This window comes from Ursus americanus, chromosome 16, assembly GCF_024610735.1.
Source record: "Ursus americanus isolate L20-20 chromosome 16, mUrsAme1.1.p, whole genome shotgun sequence".
Lineage (NCBI taxonomy): Eukaryota > Metazoa > Chordata > Mammalia > Carnivora > Ursidae > Ursus > Ursus americanus.
The window spans coordinates 22,464,935-22,488,116 of record NC_142142.1 but is presented as its reverse complement, the minus strand read 5'-3'; the positions used below and the strand labels follow the sequence as shown (position 1 = coordinate 22,488,116).

Sequence of the window (23,182 nt, the reverse complement as noted above, 5' to 3'; positions counted from 1 at the left end):
TGGATTATATGTGATTTTATTTGCATTCCTTGTTGACCATACACTTTTGGGGAATATTCATATTCAGGTAGTAGTATCCTCCAGATTTTGAAATCACTAACCCATTACTTTCAAAAAGTCTCAAAGAAGATAATGTTCACAGAGTTCAAGAGGAAAACAAAGGGAAAAATCCCACTTCTCTATTGACATTGTGGAATTCTCTGGAAAGATGCACTACAGCAGTGCCTTTCAGACTTTAACAGGCATAGGAATCACCCGGAAATCTTAATAAAACACAGATTCTGATTCAATAAATCTGAAGTTGGGTGTAAGATTCTGTCTTTCTAACAAGTTCTCAGGTAAAATTGATGCTATTGGTCTGAGAACCACACTTTAAATAGAAACGAACCACGTCATCTTAGTCACAGCCTAATGAAGGGCTTTTCATTCCCTTCAAAGTCACGTTTTGCCACATGTGTTGCCAGGGAAGAGAGAAGTGCTCAGCATGCTAAGCAGGAGAGAACAGAGTAGAACAGAGTCTCCCTCCTCATAGTCATCTGTCTTTGATTACAAAGGAAAATCTGAAAGTGCAGCCAGCTGGGTTGTAAGTGATTAGTAACAGTATATCTATAGTACTGTTTTTCCTTAAAGTCTGTTTTGTCTGAAATCAGTGTTACTACAGCTATTTTGCTTTTGCTAGAATTTCTACTATATCCTATATTTATACCCCTTAACTTTCAACTTCTTTGTATCCTGATATAAAACACAGAATCTTGGATCTCTTGAAAAGACCTATTACTCTATTTTCTTATTCCAGCCTAACAATCTTTTCCTTTGAAACCAAAGATTTTGGTCCATTTATACTGAATTACATTCTATGACATAATTTTGTTTATTTGTCCCACTTTTTCTGTTTTTTTCCCCTATCCCCACCCCTATTTTTTTTCTAATTGGCTGTGAAGACAGGAAGATACATAATATAGTACAAGCCATGGTCTATTTCTTAATTGAATTAAGCTCTCTAAACTAATGGAAAAGAAGTAGCAAAACCAAAATATAGTGCAAAGGAGTTTGAGGTATGAAAGTTTAAAGATGCTAAAATTAGCTAGCAATTAAGATAAAAGCCTGCTCTACACCTAGCTTTCAGCAGGAAGGTCAGTAGCCATGTAGAAAAAGGAGGAAAGACAGGAAAAGGATGGAATGATGTGTTTGAGAAAAAAAAATTATTAAATATTTGAGCCTGAAGGCATATAAGTGAACAGGAAATTAAAGGATTCACCACCATCTAAATAAACAACACTTTAAATACAGTTTATAAAACAGCAATCTTTGTTGGAAAGGCTGATCGTAGGGGCGCCTGGATGGCTCAGTTGGTTAAGTGTCTGCCTTCCTCTTAGGTCATGGTCTCTCAGGGTCCTGGGATCGAGCCCCACGTTGGGCTGCTGATTGTAGTAAAAAAAGTCTCAACTAAAGATCTTAACTCAGTTTTAAAAGGTGTTTATTTTAACTGACTATATTCCCTCTGAAAGCTTTCAAAGGTAATTTTATTTTAGTAAGGGTTACAGCTGTGTTTAAATATATGTTGGAGTGGGGTGTGAAATTTGGCTAGATGTTATGCTTGAAAATCCAGTAGGGGTTTGATCAGCTTATAATTCATGTTTCCACTTAAGTACTAGTGTTTGAACAGTTGAACAGTTTGGTAGGTTTTCTTTGATAATATTTGAACTGTTTTTTGCATCTGAATAAAAGTTTCAAGTTGCATGTTGGCAAAGCAAGCTGACATTAGCCAACACATAAAATAAAAAGGCAAAAAAAAATTCTCTTTCATTTTCTATAGGAACTAAGTTTAATGGTGAGGATTCATGTATGTGTATGTGTGTCTGTGTACCTAAGAGTGAAAAGTATATATAAAATACTAGATATACAGTATACTAGATAATAATGTTACTATGATACAAAATGATACAAAAAAATCTAAAAATGTTCCCTAACACACACACACACACACACACACACACACTGGCAGTTTCAATGCATGTTTGAGATGTGGAAAATGAATGGATGGCATTGCTTTGCATCATAACTCATAAGAAATTTCTGTACAGACTAGCAAGTGAAGGGAGTACTCGAGCTCATATTTGCTCTTACCAAGATATCTATCTATCCCAAAGTTTAGAGCTGCTTTCAATGGGCTGTATACATGGTGGTCAAAGAGATAAGGCCTGGACCCTGAGAAGGGTGGGAGAGTGAATCAGAGCCCCCCGCAAATGGCCTAAACTCCTCATGTGCTCAATCGTCAGTGGATCGAGTAGAGATTAAATACCCTGCTATGCAGAAGGAGATAGTAGGGATGATTGCCTTATTTTGTCCTTGGCTCTGAGAAGAATTAAAACAAAAATTCTCCCCTGATATCTAGTGACCACTTGGATTGGAACAGTGAAATCCTAATATATATATAGCCCAATAAACCCAGAGACAAAAACTTAGTTTAGAGTGATTCCAGATTTATGGCACCCTCCTGTTGTCTGGAAGAGGAAAATGAAAATTCTTTCTTGGGGGACACATTTAAATCCCCAAAGGATTCCTCTCTAAAAGGAACCAAGGAATATGAGCTCATATTTAAAAAAATGAGGAACCAAAACGCCATGAATATGTTAGTAGAAATCATATATTCAAAAAGTTTAAAGCAAGTGTCTCATATATCAAAAGGGATAAAACAGAGCATTAGAAAAATGATTAAAAGACAAAGGACAATCAAATTCTCAAGATGCTTTAGAAAAGGGGCCCACAGAGCTTCTCCAAATAAAAGAAACAATATCATAAACTTCACAGGTTAACACAGCCACAGAGAGAATAAATGAACTGTCAAATTGAACGGAAATAATTACCTGGAATGTGGCATAGAGAGACAAAGATATGGAAAATAAGAAAGAAATATTGAAAAAATACAGTGGGTAGAGGGAGAAGTTCCTGCATTTCTTTACATTAACCTTCCATAAAGAAGGGAAAGAAGGAGAGAAGTATAAGCTATATCATATTTGAAGAAAAATAGCTCAAATTCAGATATACCAATAAATCCCAAGCAATATAATAAAAATAAATTCACAGTGCGAAACATCATAATTTACTTATAGAAAACTAAAACAGAGACTAACACTTAATAAAAAAAATAGTCGAGGAAAGAAAGGGGAGGGGAAGAAACAGACAAAGAAGGAAAATAAACAGGACAAGATGACATTGTGGTAAGTCACTCACCATAACTGAACTCGGTTCTCCAGTTCAAAGGAAAAGGCTGTTGGCCTGGCATAACAAAATAAAACTGAGCTATTTGACAGTTTTCAAGAGATTGACTCAAAATAGAAAGATAAAGGCTGAAAGTAAAGAAGGTGAGGAATATGGCAGAGAAATTCTGACCAAAGCAAAATTATTTCAGATAAAATAGACTTTTTTTACTTTATTTTACTTTTTCTTTCTTTATTTTTTTATAATAATATTTTTTATTATATTATGTTAGTCACCATACAGTACATCCCTGGTTTTTGATGTAAAGTTCCATTATTGATTAGTTGCATATAACACCCAGTGCACCATGCAATATGTGCCCTCCTTACTACCAATCACCAGCCCTTTCTTCTCCTACCGATCTTCCTAGTTCTTATGTTCCATAGATGAGAGAAACCATATGAAATAGTCTTTCTCTGCTTGACTTATTTCACGTAGCATTATCTCCTCCAGTGCCGTCCATGTTGCAGCAAATGTTGAGAAATTGTTCTTTCTGATAGCTGAGTAATATTCCATTGTATATAGGGACCACAGCTTCTTAATCCAGTCGTCTGTTGAAGGGCATCTCGGCTCCTTCCACAATTTAGCTATTGTGGACAATGCTGCTATGAACATTGGGGTGCATATGGCACGTCTCTTCACTACGTCTGTATCTTTGGGGTAAATACCCAGTAGTGCAATGGCTGGGTCATAGGGTAGCTCAATTTTTAACTTTTTAAGGGACCTCCACACTGTTTTCCAGAGTGGCTGTACCAACTTGCATTCCCACCAACAATGTAGGAGGGATCCCCTTTCTCCACATCCTCTCCAGCAATTGTTGTTTCTTGCCTTGTCTATTTTTGCCATTCTAACTGGCGTAAGGTGGTATCTTAGTGTGGTTTTGATTTGAATTTCCCTGTTGACTAATGATTTTGAACATTTTTTCATGTGTCTGTTAGTCATTTGTATGTCTTCATTGGAAAAGTGTCTGTTCATATCTTCTGCCCATTTTATGATTTGTTTATTTGTTTCTTGTGTATTGAGTTTGAGAAGTTCTTTGTAGATCTTGGATACCAGTCTTTTATCTGTAGTGACATTTGCAAATATCTTCTCCCATTCCGTGGGCTGCCTCTTACTTTTTTTGACTGTTTCCTTGGCTGTGCAGAAGCTTTTTATCTTGAAGAAGTCCCACAAATTCGTTTTATCTTTTGTTTCTCTTGCCTTTGGAGATATGTCATGAAAAAGGTTGCTGTGGCCGATGTTGTAGAGGTTGCTTCCTATGCTCTCCTCTAGGATATTGATGGATTCCTGTCTCACATCAAGGTCTTTCATCCATTTGGAGTTTTTATCTTTGTGTATGGTGTGAGAGAGTGGTCAAGTTTCATTCTTTTGCATGTAGCTGTCCAATTTTCCCAGCACCATTTATTGAAGAGACTGTCTTTTTTCCACCAGATGTTTTTTCCTGCTTTATCAAAGATTAGTTGCCCAAAGAACCGCGGGTCCATCTCTGGGTTCTCTATTCTGTTTCATTGGTCTATGTGTCTGTTTTTGTGCCAGTACCATGCTGTCTTTGTGATCACAGCTTTGTAGTACAGCTGAAATTCCGGCATTGTGATGCCCCCAGATTTGTTTTTCCTTTTCAACAGTTCCTTGGTGATTCGGGGCCTTTTCTGGTTCCACACAAATTAAGGGCTATTTGTTCCAATTCACTGAAAAATGTCATCGGTATTTTGATCGGGATAGCATTGAAAGTGTAGATTGCTCTGGGTAGCATGGACATTTTAACTATGTTAATTCTTCTGATCCATGAGCATGGAATATTTTTCCATCTTTTGTGTCTTCTTTAATGTCTGTCAAGAGTGATTTGTAGTTTCTAGAATATAGATCCTTAATGTCTCTGGTTAAGTTAATGCCAATGTAACGTATGGTTTTTGGTGCTATTATAAATGGGATGGATTCCCTAATTTCTCTTTCTTCAGTCTCATTATTCGTGTATAGAAATGCAACTGATTTCTGAGCATTGATTTTGTATCCCGCCACATTACTGAATTGCTCTATATCTTCTAGTAGTTTGGAAGTGGATTCTTTTGGGTTTTCCATATAGAGTATCATGTCATCTGCGAAGAGAGACAGTTTGACTTCTTCTTTGCCGATTTGGATACCTTTGATCCCTTTTTGTTGTCTGATTGCTGTTGCAAGGACTTCTAGTACTATGTTGAATAAAAATGGCATGAGTGGGCATCCTTGTCATGTTCCTGATCTTAAGGGAAAGGCTTTCAGCTTTTCCCCATTGAGAATGATATTTGCTATAGGCTTTTCATAGATGGTTTTTATGAGATTGAGAAATGTACCCTCTATCCCTACACTCTGAAGGGTTTTAATCAGGAAAGGATGCTGTATTTTGTCAAATGCTTTCTCTGTATCCATTGAGAGGATCATATGATTTTGGCTTTTTTCTTGTTGATAAATCTATGACACTGATAGATTTGCGAATGTTGAACCACCCTTGCATCCCACGGATGAATCCCACTTGGTCATGATGGATAATCCTTTTAATGTACTGTTGGATCCTATTAGCTAGGATCTTGTTGAGAATTTTGGCATCCATATTCATCAGGAAAATTGGTCTATAATTCTCCTTTTTGATGGGGTTTTTGCCTGGTTTGAGGATCAAGATAATATTGGCCTCATAGAATGAGTTTGGTAGTTTTCCTTCTGTTTCTATTTTTTGAAACAGCTTTAGGAGAATAGGTATTATTTCTTCTTTGAACGTTTGGTAGAATTTCCCCGGGAATCCATCAGGCCCTGGACTCTTGTTTTTGGGGAGGTTTTTGATCACTGCTTCAATCTTTTCATAATTAATTGGTCTGTTTAAATCATCAATTTCTTCCTGTTTCAGTTTTGGTAGTTTATACGTTTCCAGGAAGGCCTCCATCTCTCCCAGGTTGCTTAATTTATTGGCATAAAGCTGTTGATAAAAGTTTCTAATAATCCTTCCTATTTCATTGGTGTTGGTTTTGACCTCTCCCTTTTCATTCATAATTTTATTAATTTGGGTCCTTTCTCTATTGGTTAAGTCTTGCCAGTGGCTTGTCTATTTTATTTATTCTTTCAAGGAACCAGCTTCTAGTTCTGTTGATCTGCTCTACTGTACTCCTGGTTTCTAATTCATTCTGCTCTATTCTTGATCAACTGCTTTCTCATGCGTGGATTAGGCCTGTTCTTCTGTTGCTGTTCCAGCTTCTTGAGGTGAGAATATAAAAACTGCATTTTAGATTTTTCTATTCTTTTGAGTGAGGCTTGAATGGCTATGTATTTTCCCCTTAGTACTGCCTTTGCAGTTTCCATCGGTTTTGGACCAATGTGTTTTCATTCTCATTGGTCTCCATAAATTGTTTAAATTGATTTTCGATGTCCTGGTTTATCGAATCATTCTTGAGCAGGATGGTTCTTAGTCTCCAAGGGTTTGAGTTTCTTCCAAATTTTTCCTTGTGGTTGAGTTCCAATTTCAGAGCGTTGTGGTCTGAGAATATGCAGGGAATAATTTCCGTCTTTTGGTATCTGTTGAGACCTGTTTTGTGTCCCAGAACATGGTCTATTCTTGAGAATGTTCCGTGTACATTAGAATAGAATGAGTATTCTTTGGTTCTGGGGTGTAGTGTTCTATATATATATCTATGAGGCCCAACTCATCGAGTATGGCATTCAAAGCTCTTGTTTCTTTGTTAATTTTCTGCGTAGGTGATCTATCTATTGCTGATAGTGGAGTGTTGAGGTTCCGTACTATTAACATATTTTTATCTATATGTCTCTTTATTCTGGTAAGAGTTGGCTTGTGTCTTGCTGCTCCCCTGTTGGGGGCATATATATTTATAATTGTCATATCCACGTGTTGGATAAATTCTTTAAGAATTATATAGTGATCTTCTGTGTCTCTGACTATAGTCTTTAGGTTAAAATCCAATCTGTCTTATATGAGAATTGCTACCCCAGCTTTCTTTTGAGGTCCATTGGCATGAAAGATGGTATTCCATCCCTTTACTTTGAGTCTGGATGTATCTTTAGGTTCAAAATGAGTCTCTTGTAGACAGCAAATGGATGGGTCATGTCTTTTTATCCAATCTGCAACCCTGTGGCATTTTATGGGAGCATTTAGCATTTACATTGAGACTGATTATTGAGAGATATGATTTTAATGATGCCATGTTGCCAGTAAAGTCTTTGTTTCTATAGATTGTGACTTTCTGTTCTGTATCACTCTTGGGGCCTTTTTACTTTTATAGAACCCCCCTTAATATCTCCTGTAGGGCTGGTTTCGTGGTTACAAAATTGGTCAGTGACTGGCTATTCTGGAAGGTCTTTATTTCTCCATCAATTCTGAATGACAGCCTTGCTGAATAAAGGATCCTTGACTGAATGTTTTTCTCTGAAAGAGCTTTAAAAATGGCCCCCCAACCCTTTCTCTCATTCCAGGTCTGTATAGACAGGTCTGACGTAATTCTGATACCTTTGCATTAGTACATGGAAATTTCTTTGCCCTTACCGCTTTCAATACTGTATCCTTGGATCTAATATTTGTGAAATGCACTATGGCCTGACGTGGCGTAGGTTTGTCGTGGTTGAGCCTGGGCGGGGTCCTCTCTGCCTCTTGGACACAAATGTCTGTTTCCCTTGCTAGATTAGGGAAGTTTTCAGCTACAATTTGTTCAAATATCTCTTCTAGACCTCTGTTTTTCTCCACCCTCTCAGGGATGCTGATGATTCTGACATTGGAACATTTCATTGAGTCAGTAATCTCCTGTAACCTACATTCTTGAGATTGGATTTTTTTGAGCCAAGTTTCTGTTTTAACCTTCTCTTCTAGTAATGCATCCTCAAATTCACTGATACGTTCTTCCGCCTCATTCACCCTGACCGTCAGAGCCTCTAGTTTTGACTGCATTTGATTCATAGAATTTTTAATTTCTGCCAGATTTGCTCTCATTTGCACTGTTAGATATTCTATATTCTCATTAAAATTTTCGTGAATATTTTTTTCAAGTTTACACATCATCTTGACCATTGTTACTCTGAACTCCATTTCTGATAATTTGGTTTTATCCATATCCATCAGTTCTGTGGCAGAGGCCACAGACTCATTGTCTTTTCTTTGCTGGGGGGGATTTCTCCTTCTCGTCATCTGATGAGGAGAGGTTGTGGGGTTGTCCGGAGCCCAAATTATTGACCAGGACCCATGCAGTGTGCACTTGTTTTCTAGCGACCTTAGGGATGTGGGCTTCTTGATTTTTCAGCCTGCCTTCTGGGGTAGGGGCCTGCCGCACTGATTCTCAGGCAACCCTGTTTGGGTAGAGTCTCCCTGTCCTCTGAGAGGGAGAGATGGGGATGGGCACACTTTGAGCCGCTATTTCCAGGCTTTTGTTCTCTGGTGGCTTTCCCTGGTGGTTTGCTGTGCCTCTTCTGAGAGTCAGAGCAGCAGTGGCCGAAAACCAGCCTCTGTCTCAGAACAGAGGGATCGCAGTCCACTCTCCACTGAGCTCTTCTGGCCACTTTAACTCTGTTTCTGTTGGTGCTGCTAAACCCTACATTGTCCTGGGATGTGCGCCTCACACCCGGCATCCCGGCCCTCACTTCCAGGGCCGGCACGTCTCTGTCCTTTGTGTTTCTTTTCTTTTTTTTTTAAAGATTTATTTATTTATTTATTTATTAGACAGAGAGAGACAGTCAGCGAGAGAGGGAACACAAGCAGGGGGAGTAGGAGAGGAAGAAGCAGGCTCCTAGTGGAGGAGCCTAATGTGGGGCTCGATCCAGGAATGTCAGGATCACGCCCTGAGCCCGAAGGCAGACGCTTAATGAGTGAGCCACCCAGGCACCCTTCTCCTTTGTGTTTCTAACACCACCAGCCGCCAGCCACCCCCGCACGCTCTGGAGCTCCGTTTCAGTGTGGTTCTCGTGCACTCCAGAGCTCCGTTTTTCAGACTGGTTGCGTGCGTTCCCTGGCCCCCGGTCTCAGTCTGCTCTCTTGTGGGTGCCGGTCCACTAGTCCACCTGCTCCCTAGTGCAGGTGGCTGCAGCTTCCTGGCACCCGAACGTGGTGGCTCCCTCCCCCTTCCATTTATCTTCTGGTATCTGTGCGTGGCTTCACAGCTCCCCGCTTTGTACCTCAATACTCAGCACTGGAGATGTTCGTTTGTAGAGATCTGTATGTATCTTCCTGCATCTCAGGCTGATTCCGTGGGTGTTCAGGATGGTCTGGTACCTATCCAGCTCGACTCAGGGGACCAGCTGAAAAAGGGGACCCCTACTCCTCCGCCATCTTAACTCCGATCAAAATAGACTTTAAGGTAAAAATATTTCTAGGCATAAATGGAGTTACTAATCATTTATAAAAGGCTCATTTGATTATTTCTCTGATTGGAAAAATCAAAACAAACTACTGTTTTGGGAAGTTTTAGGTTATTTGTTTTCTAAACATAAACGGAATTCTTTCTGAGGTTCAACATAAGACACTTATTAGATGTTGGTCCCGAGCAAATGTTTAAACTGCCAGAACCTCACTTTCCTAATCAATGTAGTCAAATAATATCATTTAACTCTAATTTAATAATGATAAATAATTCATCTAAATCATTTAGCACTGTGCCATCCACATAGTCCTGTTGTTGTCCAGGGACAGGCAAGGAAAAGGCTGATAGTCATACATTGTAGTATCTTTCCATAAACAAAAAGATTAGGCCTATGAATTTATTCTGGTCAGAAAAATAATCCTTGGGCTGTCTAGTTTAATTCAAAGACAGCTATTCCCTATAGAAACCTCACTGCCCCTGAAACTTCATTAAAAGTAACATCTTTGACATCAATCCAGATAGAAGATGTGGAGGAATGTCCATTTTTGCCATATTTTGCTGACCCAGGATTGCTCTGACATCAAATCAGAAATTCATACAGTTGTGGTTTTTGATCTTTGAAACACCATAAAATAGTTCAGGATTGTTATCCACCTAATGACTATTAAGAAAAAAATATTTACTTCATTTTATCTTTGTATAATGGCATCCTCTTTCAGTGGCTACAGCTAATAATCCCAAGATCTTTTATGTCTTAGGCTAGCATATCACGTCCTTTGTTTATTCTTTAAAAATATATTTATTGAGTAAAATCTATTTTTTATAACATGACATTTTTAATTCCTAAGAAACTTACATTTATCAAAATGTAATTAAGTGGTAGTTTTATGGTGACAGAGAAGTCAGGGATGGAGAATTACAAAATTGTAATCTCAAAGCTGTTCACTCTACCTACCCCCACCCCCAACCCTTGCTGGAATCTCTGTAATAAAGTGTTTTTAAAAGTTGTGCGTGCATAGCTATAAAACCTAAATACCACTGAACAGTTCCAACATTTTAGCCCATCTAGCTTTTGCTGAGGGCAATGGCTTCCTCTTCCTCTCACTGTGGCTGTAGAGCAATGATGTGCTTCCTTTCCTGCAGGCAGTGTTAGTTCCAGATTATTCTCACATTTGACCAATGGCTATCATACGAAAGCACCACTTATTTCTTTCTGAGTGGAAAGATATTTTTAGATCTGTGACTGAGAGGCACAACCTATGAGGTTCTCTTTATCGAATGAACCCTGATCTGTCTCTCCTCACGTTTTCCTCTCCCTCATCCTCTCCCTCCTCCGTTTGGACATGTGGAACTTCAGACCTGTTGTGGCACCTCTCGTGGCCTCAGGTTCTTAATTTGTTAAATGGGGATAGTTATACTGTAACCACCTCATATAGTGTTAAGATTATGACAGACAATATGTGAAAAGCACAAAGCATTGTGTATATATAACATGGATATAAAGCACATGTAAGGAACTTCTCAAATTGTGCCTCATTTTATATGCTGCACACTGTCCCAACCACTTACCACTTTGTAACCCCCTTGTGGGCAGATATTGCAATTAATCATCTCTTTGCTTTTTTTTTTTTTTTTTTTTTTGGCAGCATCAGATAGTAGTGGGCTTTACTTATATTAAGCCTTCCATTCTTATAAGTTAAATAAAAGGGCATTAATTCCCCACCCACTTAATCTTTAAAATAATTTTTGCAGCGTCTGTTGTAGCTAGTTATTCTTTGTGAAACTTAGTGAGGGAAGTGGTCTGGTAAAGAAGAATACTTTTTCTTTTTCTTGATTTTGTATTTCCTAACTTGTTCCCTACTCTCTAAAATCTTGGCAAATATTTTATGGAGAAAGAATTTATGGTGAAATATGTTTCAAAGTGTTGTGTGTCCCCTGCTTAGAGGTTCATAAGGCACTTTGGGCATATGGAAGGCTTCTCTAGTTTTGAATTAAGGAAATTATTTATTTATTTTTTATTTTTTAAAGAAATTTTTAGGGGTGCCTGGGTGGCTCAATTAATTAAGCATCTTTTGATTTGGGTTCAGATCATGATTTCAGGGTTGTGAGATCCAGCTCCATGCTGGATTCTCTCTCTCCCTCTGCTTGCCCTCCCAAAAAAGGAATTTTTAAATAAACAAATAAAAAAACTTTCTTAACATATTTTCCAAATTAATTTGACTACAAAATACTTTTTCCTTCTTGTATTATTATTCTTTGAAATACTAGTATAATTAGTATCTATTTTCTTAAATTAATATATTGCATATCTTTCTTAAAATAATTTTTACAAATTATCAGATTATCTAAATAAGTTCTATTTTAATTTATTATGATGTCAATGTGTTTTGGGGGAAGTAATAGGAAGTACTGGGGAACAAGAGTTCGAGAACTGTTGGTTTTACGTTTATTTTTTAATATAGTTGAATTAATTTGCAGCCCATTAATTTTTCTGTTGAGAGGAAGAGATCTGATGTAACTGGCTTATGAGCTGATCGATATTACACATTGAAAAATTAAATCAACTTTGTTTTTTTTTTAAGAATATTTTTTAAAATATTTTATTTATTTATTTGAGAGAGAGCGAGAGCATGAGCAGGGGGAAAGGGTAGAGAGAGAGGGAGAAACAGACTCCTTGCTGAGCAGGGAGCCCAATGTGGGACTCGATCCCACTACCCTGAGATCATGACCTGAGCCAAAGGCAGATGCTTAACCGACTGAGCCACCCAGGCAACCTTAAATCGATTTTAAACATGTTAGTGTATCCTATTTTCAAGGGAAAACTTACTGAATTTTCAAAAAAATGTTTATATATTTTTGAAAGGTCCAGGAAAGAGCATCCCTCCTTTTCTTAGAATTCTCTTATATCCACACTCCTTCATAATGAAAATTTTTATTAGTCATCAACTGTAGTTTAAAAATATATCAGGTGATTCTCACCTCCATTATGTTGTTGCAAGACTTTGGAGAGTTGCCTTTAGTTTCTGTAATCGTCTCACAAAACAAAAACAAAACAAAACAAGACAAAATAATGATAACAGGCATTTTGCATTCCTTTAAAGAGCAGGTACTAAGATGGGTGAAAATCACTGCTCATAAATTAAAGGCAATGGATTTTACACATTAATCACATTAAATACATGAAAAATGACTTACATAGTTCCTCTTTCTGCCTCCCTCAAAAGCCCAGGTGTTGCCAAATTACCAGTAATTTCATTCTTCATCTTTCCTCCCAAAGAAGAAAAAATTGTTTCTCCAATTGCAAAAAGTATTTCAAACAAACAAATAAACAACAACAACAAAAAAAAAACAGAAGATACAGGTTGGGAAGATGGTAGAGTAGGAGGACCCTAAACTTGCCTTGTCTTGTGGATACAACTAGATAACACTCATTCACATCAGTGTAAATAACCCAGAAAACAATTCTAGGATTAGCAGAATAAACTCCACAACTAAAGGTAGAGAAGAGGACACATCATGGAAGGTAGGGATAGTGAAAGCGTGTTTTGGGAGTAAAATGGTCCTGATGCTACTGACCAATGCCAGTGGTGAAACAGACAGAATAGTCTACAGGTGACCCCAGGAGATCACTCTGGGTTTCCTGGACAATGAACCAGCTGTGACCAACACTCTCCTGTCCTTATTTCTTTTAAACTCAGCTTCCCATGGCATGGGTGGCTTTTTCCCTCCCAGCAGGAGGGACTGCAACTTCACATGGACATCCAAGGAGTCCAGATACAGGCTGTGATTGTCCACAGTGGGGAAGAAGCCAGTGATGTGGAGAAGGGTGAAAAACAGACTTTCACACCAGGAAGCTCATGAACAGAGAGGACGAAACCCCATAACATTTGGTTTTGGAAGTGAGAAGGACTGAATCTCATGAGTTCTTATAACCAGTGGGACTTAAAGCCTGGAATTTTAAAAATTAGTGGGCTCAGCTCTAGGAGAGTCTGGAAAGTGTTTGGAAGCTGAGTCCCTACCCTTAAAGAGAAAGCACCACAAACAGTAGGCAGAGATACAGCATAGAAGCAGCAGTTTGAAAGTGCTGAAGGGAGAAGAAGGAGAGTGATTTACTCATCTCAGAGTATGGCCTGAAGATCAGGGATCACAGGAAGACTCCTCCAGGAACAAAGGAGCTGGCAGATGCCACTTCCTTCTTCTGCCCTCCAACATAAACAGCAGCCACCTGTAGGAACCAGCACAGCCCTGCTACCTAACTTGCTTGCACCAAGCTCTACACTCCCGTGGTTCAGCAGATGTGCCCTTCTCAGCCACACTTGCCTCACTTCCGGCACTGCAGATCCCTCTCCTAGATGTGCACAAACCTCCCAAACCTGCATGTTTTGCAGGACCTCATCTCACAGTGGTGGCAGGTCTCACTTCACGAGCATACCACTGCACACCTTGTTAAAACATGCCCCACCCATCTAGGGACAAAACATTGCCCAAAACAGGCAGAGAGAGCCTCGGCAGACAACTAGACTGAAGGAAAAAGAGACCAAGACTCAACAGCAGAGCACATGCAATACGCATAGGAGACACTCTCTGAAGTGCCAAGTCCAGGGGAACAGGGGATGCTGCACTGGTGGGCATTACAGGATCCTTTCTTCATAATGTCATTACCATCAAGAGCAAGAGGCATAGTTGACTTTTCTAACCTATAGAAACAGACACAGAGAGTTAGACAAAATGAGAAGACAGAAATATGTCCCAAATGAAAGAACAGTACCAAACCACAACAAGAGACCTAAGGGAAGAAATGGATAAATTCCTAGAAACATATAACCTACCAAAACTAAAGCAAGAAGAAATAGAAAATTTCAACAGACTGATAACCAGCAAAGAAATTGAATCACTAATCAAAACACTCCCAGCAAACAAAAGTTCAGTACCAGATCGTTTTGTATGTGAATTCTACCAAATAAAGAACAAGTAATACCTATTTCTCTCAAACTGTTTAAAAAAGTAGAAAAGGAAGGAAAACTTCCAAATTCATTCTATGAGGCCAGAATTACCTGATACCAAAACCAGACACCACAAAAAAAAGAGAACTACAGACCAATATCTCTGGTGAACATAGATGCAAAAATCCTCAATAAAATACTAGCAAACCGAATCCACCAATACATAAAAAAAAAATCATTCACCTTGATCAAGTGGGATTTATTCCTGGGATGCAGGGGTGGTTCAATATTTGTAAATCAATCAGTGTTATACATCACATTAATAAGAGGTTAAAAACCATATGATCATTTGAATAGATGCAGAAAAATCATTTGACAAAGTACAACATCCATTCATGATAAAAACACTCAACAAAGTAGATCTAGAGGGAACATAACTCAATATAATAAAGGCCCTATGTGAAAAATCCACAGCAAACATCATACTCAATCAGGGAACTGAGAGCTTTTTCCCCTAAGGTCAGGAACAAGACAAGAATGTCCGCTCTTACCACTTGTTCAACATAGTACTGGAAGTCCCAGCCATAGCAATCAGACAACAAAAAAATAAAAGGTATTCAAAGTGATAAAGAAGATGTAAAACTTTCACTATTTGCACATGATAACTACAAACAGAAAAACCTAAAGACTGCGCCAAAAAATACTAGAACTGATAAACGAGTTCAACAAAGTCACAAGATACAAAATCAATGTACAGAAATCTTTTGTATTTCCATACACTAATAATGAAGCAGCACAAAGTGACATTAAGAAAACAATCCCATTTAGAGTTGCACCAAAAACAATAAAATATTTAGGAATAAACTTGCTGAAAACTGTAAAACATTGATGAAAGAAATTCAAGACAACACAAAGAAATGGGAAGAGATTCCATGCTCGAGGGTTGGAAGAGCAAATATTTTTAAAATGTCTATACTACCCAAAGCGACCTACACATTTAATGCAATCCCTATCAAAATACCAACAGCATTTTTCACAGAACTAGAACAAACAATCCTAAAATTTGTATGGAACCAACAAAGACCCCAAATAGCCAAAACAATCTTGGGAAAGAAAAACAAAATTGCTGGTATCAGAATTCCAGACTTTAAGTTATATTATAAGCTGTAGTAATCAAAACAGTATGATACTGACATAAAATAAACATATTGATCAGTAGAACAGAATAGAAAACCCAGAAATACATCCATGATTATATGGTCAATTAATCTTTGACATGGTAGGAAAGAAGATGCAATGAGAAAAGACAGTCTCTTCAACAAATGGTGTTGGGAAAACTGGAAGCAACATGCAGAAGAATGAAACTGGACCACTTTCTTACACCCAACACAAAAATAAAGTCAAAATGGATTAAAGCCCTTAATACGAGACCTAAATACAAAAATCCTAGAAGAGAGCACAGGCAGTAATTTCTCTGACATCAGCTATAACACATTTTTCTAGGTTTGTCTCCTGAGGCAAGGGACACTAAAGCAAAATAAAGTATTGTGACTACATCAAAATAAAAAGCTTTTGCACAGTGAGGGAAACAACTAAGAACATTAAAGACAACTACGAAATGGGAGAAGATATTTGTAAATGACATATCCGATAAAGGGTTAGTATCCAAAATATATAAAAAACTGATACAACTCAACACCCCAAATCATATAATGCAATTTAAAAATGGACTGAGGACCTGAACAGACATTTTTCCAATGAAGACATACAAAAAGCCAACAGACACCTGAAAAGATGCTCAACATCACTCATCATCAAGGAAATGTAAATTAAAAGTACAATGAGATATCAACTCATACCTGTCAGAATGGCTACAATCAAAAACACAAGAAACAGGTGTTGGCTATGATGTGAAGAAAAAGGAGCTCTTATGCAGTGTTGGTGGGAATACAAACTGGTGCAGCCACTGTGGAAAACAGTATGGAGGTTCCTCAAAAGACAATTATCATATGGTTTCACTTATATGTGGAACATAAGGAATAGCATGGAGGACATTAGGAGAAGGAAGGGGTGGGGAATCAGAGGGAGAGATGAACCACGAGAGACTGTGGACTCTGGGAAACAAACTGAGGGTTTCAGAGGGGAGGGGGGAGGGGGGATGGATTAGCCTGGTGATGGGTATTAAGGAGGGCATGTATTGCAATGAGCACTGGGTGTTATATGCAAACAATGAATCATGGAACACTACATCAAAAACTAATGATGTACTGTATGGTGACTAACATAACATAATAAATTTTTTTAACTTAAAAATAAAACTATCCTACAATCCAGTAATTGCGTTACTGGTATTTATCCAAAGAAAACAAGAACACTAATTCAAAGGGATATATGCACCACTGTGTTTATTGCAGCATTTTTACAATAGCCAAACTACAGTAGCAGCCCAAGTGTCCATCAATAGATGAATAGAAAAAAAGTGATAAATATACACAATGGAATATTATTCAGCCATAAAAAAGAATGAAATCCTGCCATTTGCAAAGACATGGATGGAGCTAGAGAATATAAAGTCAGTCAGAGAAAGACAAATACCATATGATTTCACTTATATGTGGAATTTAAGAAACAAAACAAATAAAGGGAAAAAAAGAGAGAGAGAGACAAACCAAAACCAGACTCTAATAGGGAACAAACTGATGGTTACCAGAGGGGAGGTAGGTGTGGGGATGGGTGAAATAGGTGATGGGGATTAAGAGTACACTTACCCTGATGAGTACTGAATAATATATAGAATTGTCGAATCGTTATATTGTACACTTAAAACTGATATAACCATGTATTGGCTATACTGGAATTAAAATTTAAAAACTTAAATCAATGAAAAAAAACAAAAAAACAGCTGCTTCTCTAAGGTCCTTTGCACCACATTCCCATCTACTTGTCATCTCACGCTGGATCTCTCAGTTGACCTGACAGGAGGGCACTGCAGGGGCTCATTGATGCCATTAACAAAGAGCATTTCTGATATTTGCGGCCCTCCACAATTCTTAAGCAGGCTTTTTCTGTGTCACCACGTATGATTGGTCCTTTTCAAAGTGAAGGAAATCAGATTTGGCAAGGACAAGTATCTGGCCTGTGCTCTCAACCCTAGTAAATATCTAGAACCCTGAATTCTTGTCTTCTTGCCAAAAGTTATTCTGGAACACCAAACATGTAGGGAGGGTGTGCATGGGGGCCTGTTGCTTGTAAAGCAGACAAGTAGGAAAGAGGTGTGTTTCATAACTGCTTTTCTCCTTTGTTGGTCAAATAAAATGTCCTTGTGTTTATTTTTTCTTATAGGAAGCAGACACGAGTAAAGAAGTGGACAGCACCATAATTACTGAGGACAGGGGATGTACTTTTCTATCTCTAGGACTTTGCACATGGAACATAATATATGCAAATAAAGGATGTGTTAGATAATCACACAAGAGAGAAGCCCTCTCCGAGGACAGGGATGTTTGTCTCTTTTCACTGCCATCATCTCCAGAGCCTGAAAGTGCCTTTTATAGGATAGATGTTAAAAATTTTGTTAATGAACAAATGACAGGGACTGGTCCAAACAGAGCATTAGTCCTGACAAAGAAAAATTCATAAATACAATTAGCAGGAGATTGAATGCGGAAACTGAGCTGAAAATTCCCAGGCAGGGTTTGGCTGGTGTGAATATATCTTTAAGCCAAAATGCTTTGTTTATTTATACTTCCTGTTATTCCTCCTGGAAAGATTCTTCTTCCAGATGTTTTTATATCTTGCCTCTTCACTTCATTTAAGTCTCTGTTCAATTGCCCTATGCACAGAGAGTCCTTCTCAGACTATCCCTTTAAACTGCTAATGCAAAATTTCAAGCATATATAAAAGTAAACAGAATAGTATGATGAATTTTTATGTACCAGTCACCTAGCTCCAACAATGACTGTGTTTTACCTGTTTTTGAAAGCACTTATCACTGTATGACATTATATATCTTTTTATATCCTTCTTTATGGGCTAGCTCCTCTTCCACTAGAATCAAAGAAAGAAGAGGCCAGGGACTTTTTCTATCTTGTTCATTTCTGTTTCTCTGACACTTTGCACACTGTCTAGCACATTGCAGGTGCATAAAAGCATTTGCTCAATGAGTGAATGACTAACTAAGAGAAGATTACACTGGGTGTAGTAGATTCTAAAATAGTTGCGGAGATTTGCAATGATCTGTTTTTACAGTTGGCAGTATTTATTTTTAAGCCCAACTTTCTTACTTAAAGTTTATATTCTAGATTTGCTTACATGGTGAGAAGTGGTAGAATCAATTCACATATGTTGTTTTTGAGCCACTGATATTTTGAGATTTCTATCAAGAATCTAAGGTACTGATCATTAATTTTCAAGTATCTTCTGGTAGCTTTGTTTTCAGGTTGTTCTTTTTCTGTTCAGTGAAAATATCTTTATGAAAGCATTGTACATCAGACAAGTATAAACAATCGTATCCTAAATTCTGCTCTTTAAATACATGTTAAAAGCATCTGCCAATTTTATCACTGATGTTTTTAAATATCTTATCTTTAAAAAGATCAAAGTATTGTAGTCATTCTTTTCCAACCCATGTAATGTGATTTTCGTATGAAGATGCAAAAACTTCAGCAAGGTCATTTTTGATATTCTGGTGTTAATTTTATCTTTGAGCCCAAAATAATATCACAGAAATCATTGGTACACAGTGCATGTTTGTTGAGTGACTAATCTGTAAAATTTGAAGGAGATGGATGTAATAAGAATCAGGCATATTGTGTGTATGTGATCTATCAGTATTTTCTGAATTTCTGCTATGCTTAGAACACTATCTTAAGCAATCAAACTTTAGTTATTGTTCCTTGAGGTACAGTAAGTAGCTTTTTTATAGACTATGGTATTTTTTAAAATCAGCACTCTTGCAAATTCCTTTGAGGATTTAAATATAAACTGTACATGTGGTAGTCATGCTTGTCTGAATTCTGCTGCAGTAACTAGTGAAACTTGAAATATCTTGAAAATGTGATTAGACACAAAATACATTTCTTTCTTACTCATGAAGTGACTTCTGTGGGTCCAATGGATCCAGAACAGCTCAGGGATTCAGTTGGTTTTGTCTTCTGGTTCAACACATGGCTTTTAGTTTTCATGGAAGGAACAGAGCTTTTCCCTGCCTTATTCCAGAAGTAGCAAGTCTCACAGCCCAGTGGTCAGAATTAGATGTATGGCTCAATATAATCACAAAAATTCCAAGGAGTATTGTCTATAAGTACCCAGGAGGAATGGAAACCAAATATTGGCAGTGACTAATGGGATACAACTTAGACTGCATGCCATGGAGCTCAGAGGTCAAAAGACTGTTCATTCATTCATTCATTCATTTAACATTTAACCAGTAAGACCACAGATGCTTAAAAGTAAGTGATCTACTGTTGCAGTTGCTCCTCACAGTGAAAGACATGTATATCATAAGGCTGATGACATAAATGTACTTTTGGGGACAGTTGCTATGTTTTAGAAAAGTTACTTTTTTATGTGCTAGGAAAAAAGTGCATTAAAATGGCAATACCTTTAAGATATCTTTCACACTAAAGATACCTGGAGCTAGGTAGTTTAGAGAGGCTATCTTAATCTAAAGCCATCAAAGGTAAGTATGAAGTCCATCAGGTCAACATTTTAGGTACCAGAAAGAAGGAAACAAAGGGAGGGATATAGAGGTGCAACTTTCAGCTGACACAGTATTCTGCAGAGAGCCTTCTAGTTTTTCCAATAGCACTGCCATTTATGTGACATTAACCAGTACAGAGTCACACAGTCCAAATAAATGCAGTGGAGTTTGGGCGATGTAGTGTTTTTGCTGGGTACTTTGCTTCCCTTAATAAATTAGTGTTTTGTTATTAGGAGAGAAGAGAGGGAAAATATCAAGTGAACAATTGGCAAGTTCTGTTGTAGTTACGGATTTCACACACACATACACACTTGAAAATACAATCTCAAGTAAGCAGAGATTCTTTTGAGATTGTTCTCCAGTTGTTTCTATACAAATAAACTTCACTAGGGCAAGAGGGAAACAGTTTCTTTTTTTTTTTCTCTCATTACTTTTCTGTTCACAGAGTAAATGATTCAGTAAATATTTCTGTTACTGAGTTTGCCATTAAAGAGAACCTTATTTATTGACTTTAGACCCAGTAAAGCAATTGATATTTTGATTTAGTCAAATACAATAATAAAATATGATCAGAGCTTTAACTTGTCCTTAGCTATCTGTCATGGTCCTATATACCCTTCTCTATACTTTTAATTAATGTTTCCCTCAAAAAGGGAAGGCTTAGAAACAGATGTACCTGTTTTAATGTTGAGACTTCATACACAACACTTCTTGTTCCTTTAGGTTTCTCAGTATGAGAACAATGAAATAAGGCCTGAGCCATACAAAGCCTGGGAATTGGATTCAACATGTTTGCTACCAATTACAGAGAATTAATTTAACTTATTTTCATTTTCCCCACCTTTGTCTGCCTTCTCCACAGGCTATACATTGATGGTCCATTTGGAAGTCCATTTGAAGAATCATTGAACTATGAGGTTAGCCTCTGTGTGGCTGGAGGCATTGGAGTAACTCCATTTGCATCAATACTCAACACTCTGCTGTATGTTATTTTGGTCGGTTTTATTAGTTCAAATAGAGAACTATCAATATTTCAAACATCTCTCTTTTAGTATGAGGTAATTCCTCATAGAATTCATCTACAGTAATCCCCCTTTTATGTACAGGGAATATGTTCCAAGATTCCCAGTGAATGCCTTAAAGTGCAGATAGTATTGAACCCTACATATGTTATGTTTTTTCCTATACATACATGCCTGTGATAAAATTTAATAAGTTAGGCACAGGAAGAGATTAACAACAATAATTAATATTAAAATAGAACAGTTATAACACTATACTGTGATGAAAGTTATGTGAGTGTGGTGTCTCTTTCTCCCCCTGACAATATCTTATTGTACTGGATTCACCCTTCTTGTGATGAGATGAGATGGTAAAATGCCTATGTGATGAGATGAAGTGAGGTGAATGTTGTAAGCATTATGCTGCTGTTGACCTTCTGACAATACGTCAGATGGAGAATCATCTGCCTCCCAGCCGTGGATTACCGTGGGTAACTAAAACCACAGAAAATGAAACCACTGATAAGTAGGGACTACTGTACTTGTTCATGGAACTCCATTTACTGATTGATGAGATAATAATTCAATGATTCTCAGTATGTGGTCCATGGCTTTCGGCATGCTGTCCTGTAAAGTATCACAGACAGGTGTTCCTCTGTCCTTTTAAAGCCATTCCACCAGCCTTCATTTCTGTACTTCCTCCTAAATGGTAATTGGCAATCCTCATCCTTCCTGTCAGCAAATACCGTTGAGCACCTGTGTGCCAATCCATCCTATAGGGACTGGTAAATACAGCAATGAATGAAACAGAGACCCTGTCTTTAAAAAGCTTATATTCAAATGGAGCAGGTAAAAAATAAACCAGTGAGAAATTCATAAACAACATTATTTCAGAAAATATTAGAACTCTGATAAAAAGAAGAGAGATTAATGGGATATGGAAATAAAGGGCTGGGATCATTATAGATGTATGGTCAGGAAAAGCTTTGCTGGGAGATGACAAATGAGCACATGATTCCTTGGTCTGTTACTCAGCAAATTTCTAACAGACCGAAGAATAGAAATTTCAAATGTAAGATTGCTTATGTAGGAAATACTTTTTTAGTTATTTTTGTTCTAGGATGATAAGCAAAAATTAATGGATTAGTGTTGTCGTGAAAACACAAACAAAATAACAGTAGGAAATTATTCTCAAATCTATTCCATTCACTTTTCAAGTAGACACAATTTGCATTAAGAGTCTTTTATGGAGTACTAAAGAAGGAAATAATAAAGTTGAAATGATGTGTTTGAATGGTATTTTATTTCATTTTAAATACTTGTTACAAATTTGGGACTTTGGGAGGTTCTTAGAAAAACAACCATATTCCAAGCCAGAAATCATTTGTTTCTGAAAACATACTGCAAGTTATTTGGATACTTAAAGCTAAGAAAAGGAGAAAATATTTTCTTAACCTCAAGCCGACTTCATAATTATAAATAGGAATCCAGACTTGGAATTATGAGGCCCTGGAATGCATTACATAGTAGGTGACTGTTACATCTCTTTCTTTAATGATTTTTAAAAGGGGATAAACAACCAGCTTTCTGGAATGGTTTTGGCTCATCTTGCCTGGAGGCCAGGACATGGCTAATGACCACTGGAGCCCTGTTGAGTGATAGAATTCACCGAAAATAGAGAACTTTTTTCTGAGACACAGGGCTCATATTCTCATCCAGGAGTTTAGTTTATTGCCTTCAGCTGAAAATGGACATAAAATATTCACAAATATAAACACTTAAGCTCGTGGAGTATATCATGCCTCTGAGTCCGTATATTACATTTTAAATTCATTTGGGAGTTGTGATAAGTGCAATGACAAATGATAAAAAAATGATAAAATGATACATGTAAATGGCTGGTTTTTCATTAGTAAATGAAAAGCAAATTTTCAATGATACAGGGATTCTTTT

General features: G+C 37.5%; 1 protein-coding gene across 5 annotated transcripts in view; it reads left to right on the top strand.

Moving 5' to 3' along the window:
- The window catches only part of NOX4 (NADPH oxidase 4), a 184,165-nt gene that overhangs the window by 133,780 nt on the left and 27,203 nt on the right, over positions 1–23,182 (top strand). For all 5 annotated transcript variants that reach the window (XM_087868214.1, XM_087868213.1, XM_087868216.1 and 2 more), the window contains one exon: positions 21,091–21,210. In XM_087868214.1, coding sequence (XP_087724340.1) covers positions 21,091–21,210 — 120 coding nt within the window. The remainder of the gene's footprint in view (positions 1–21,090; positions 21,211–23,182) is intronic.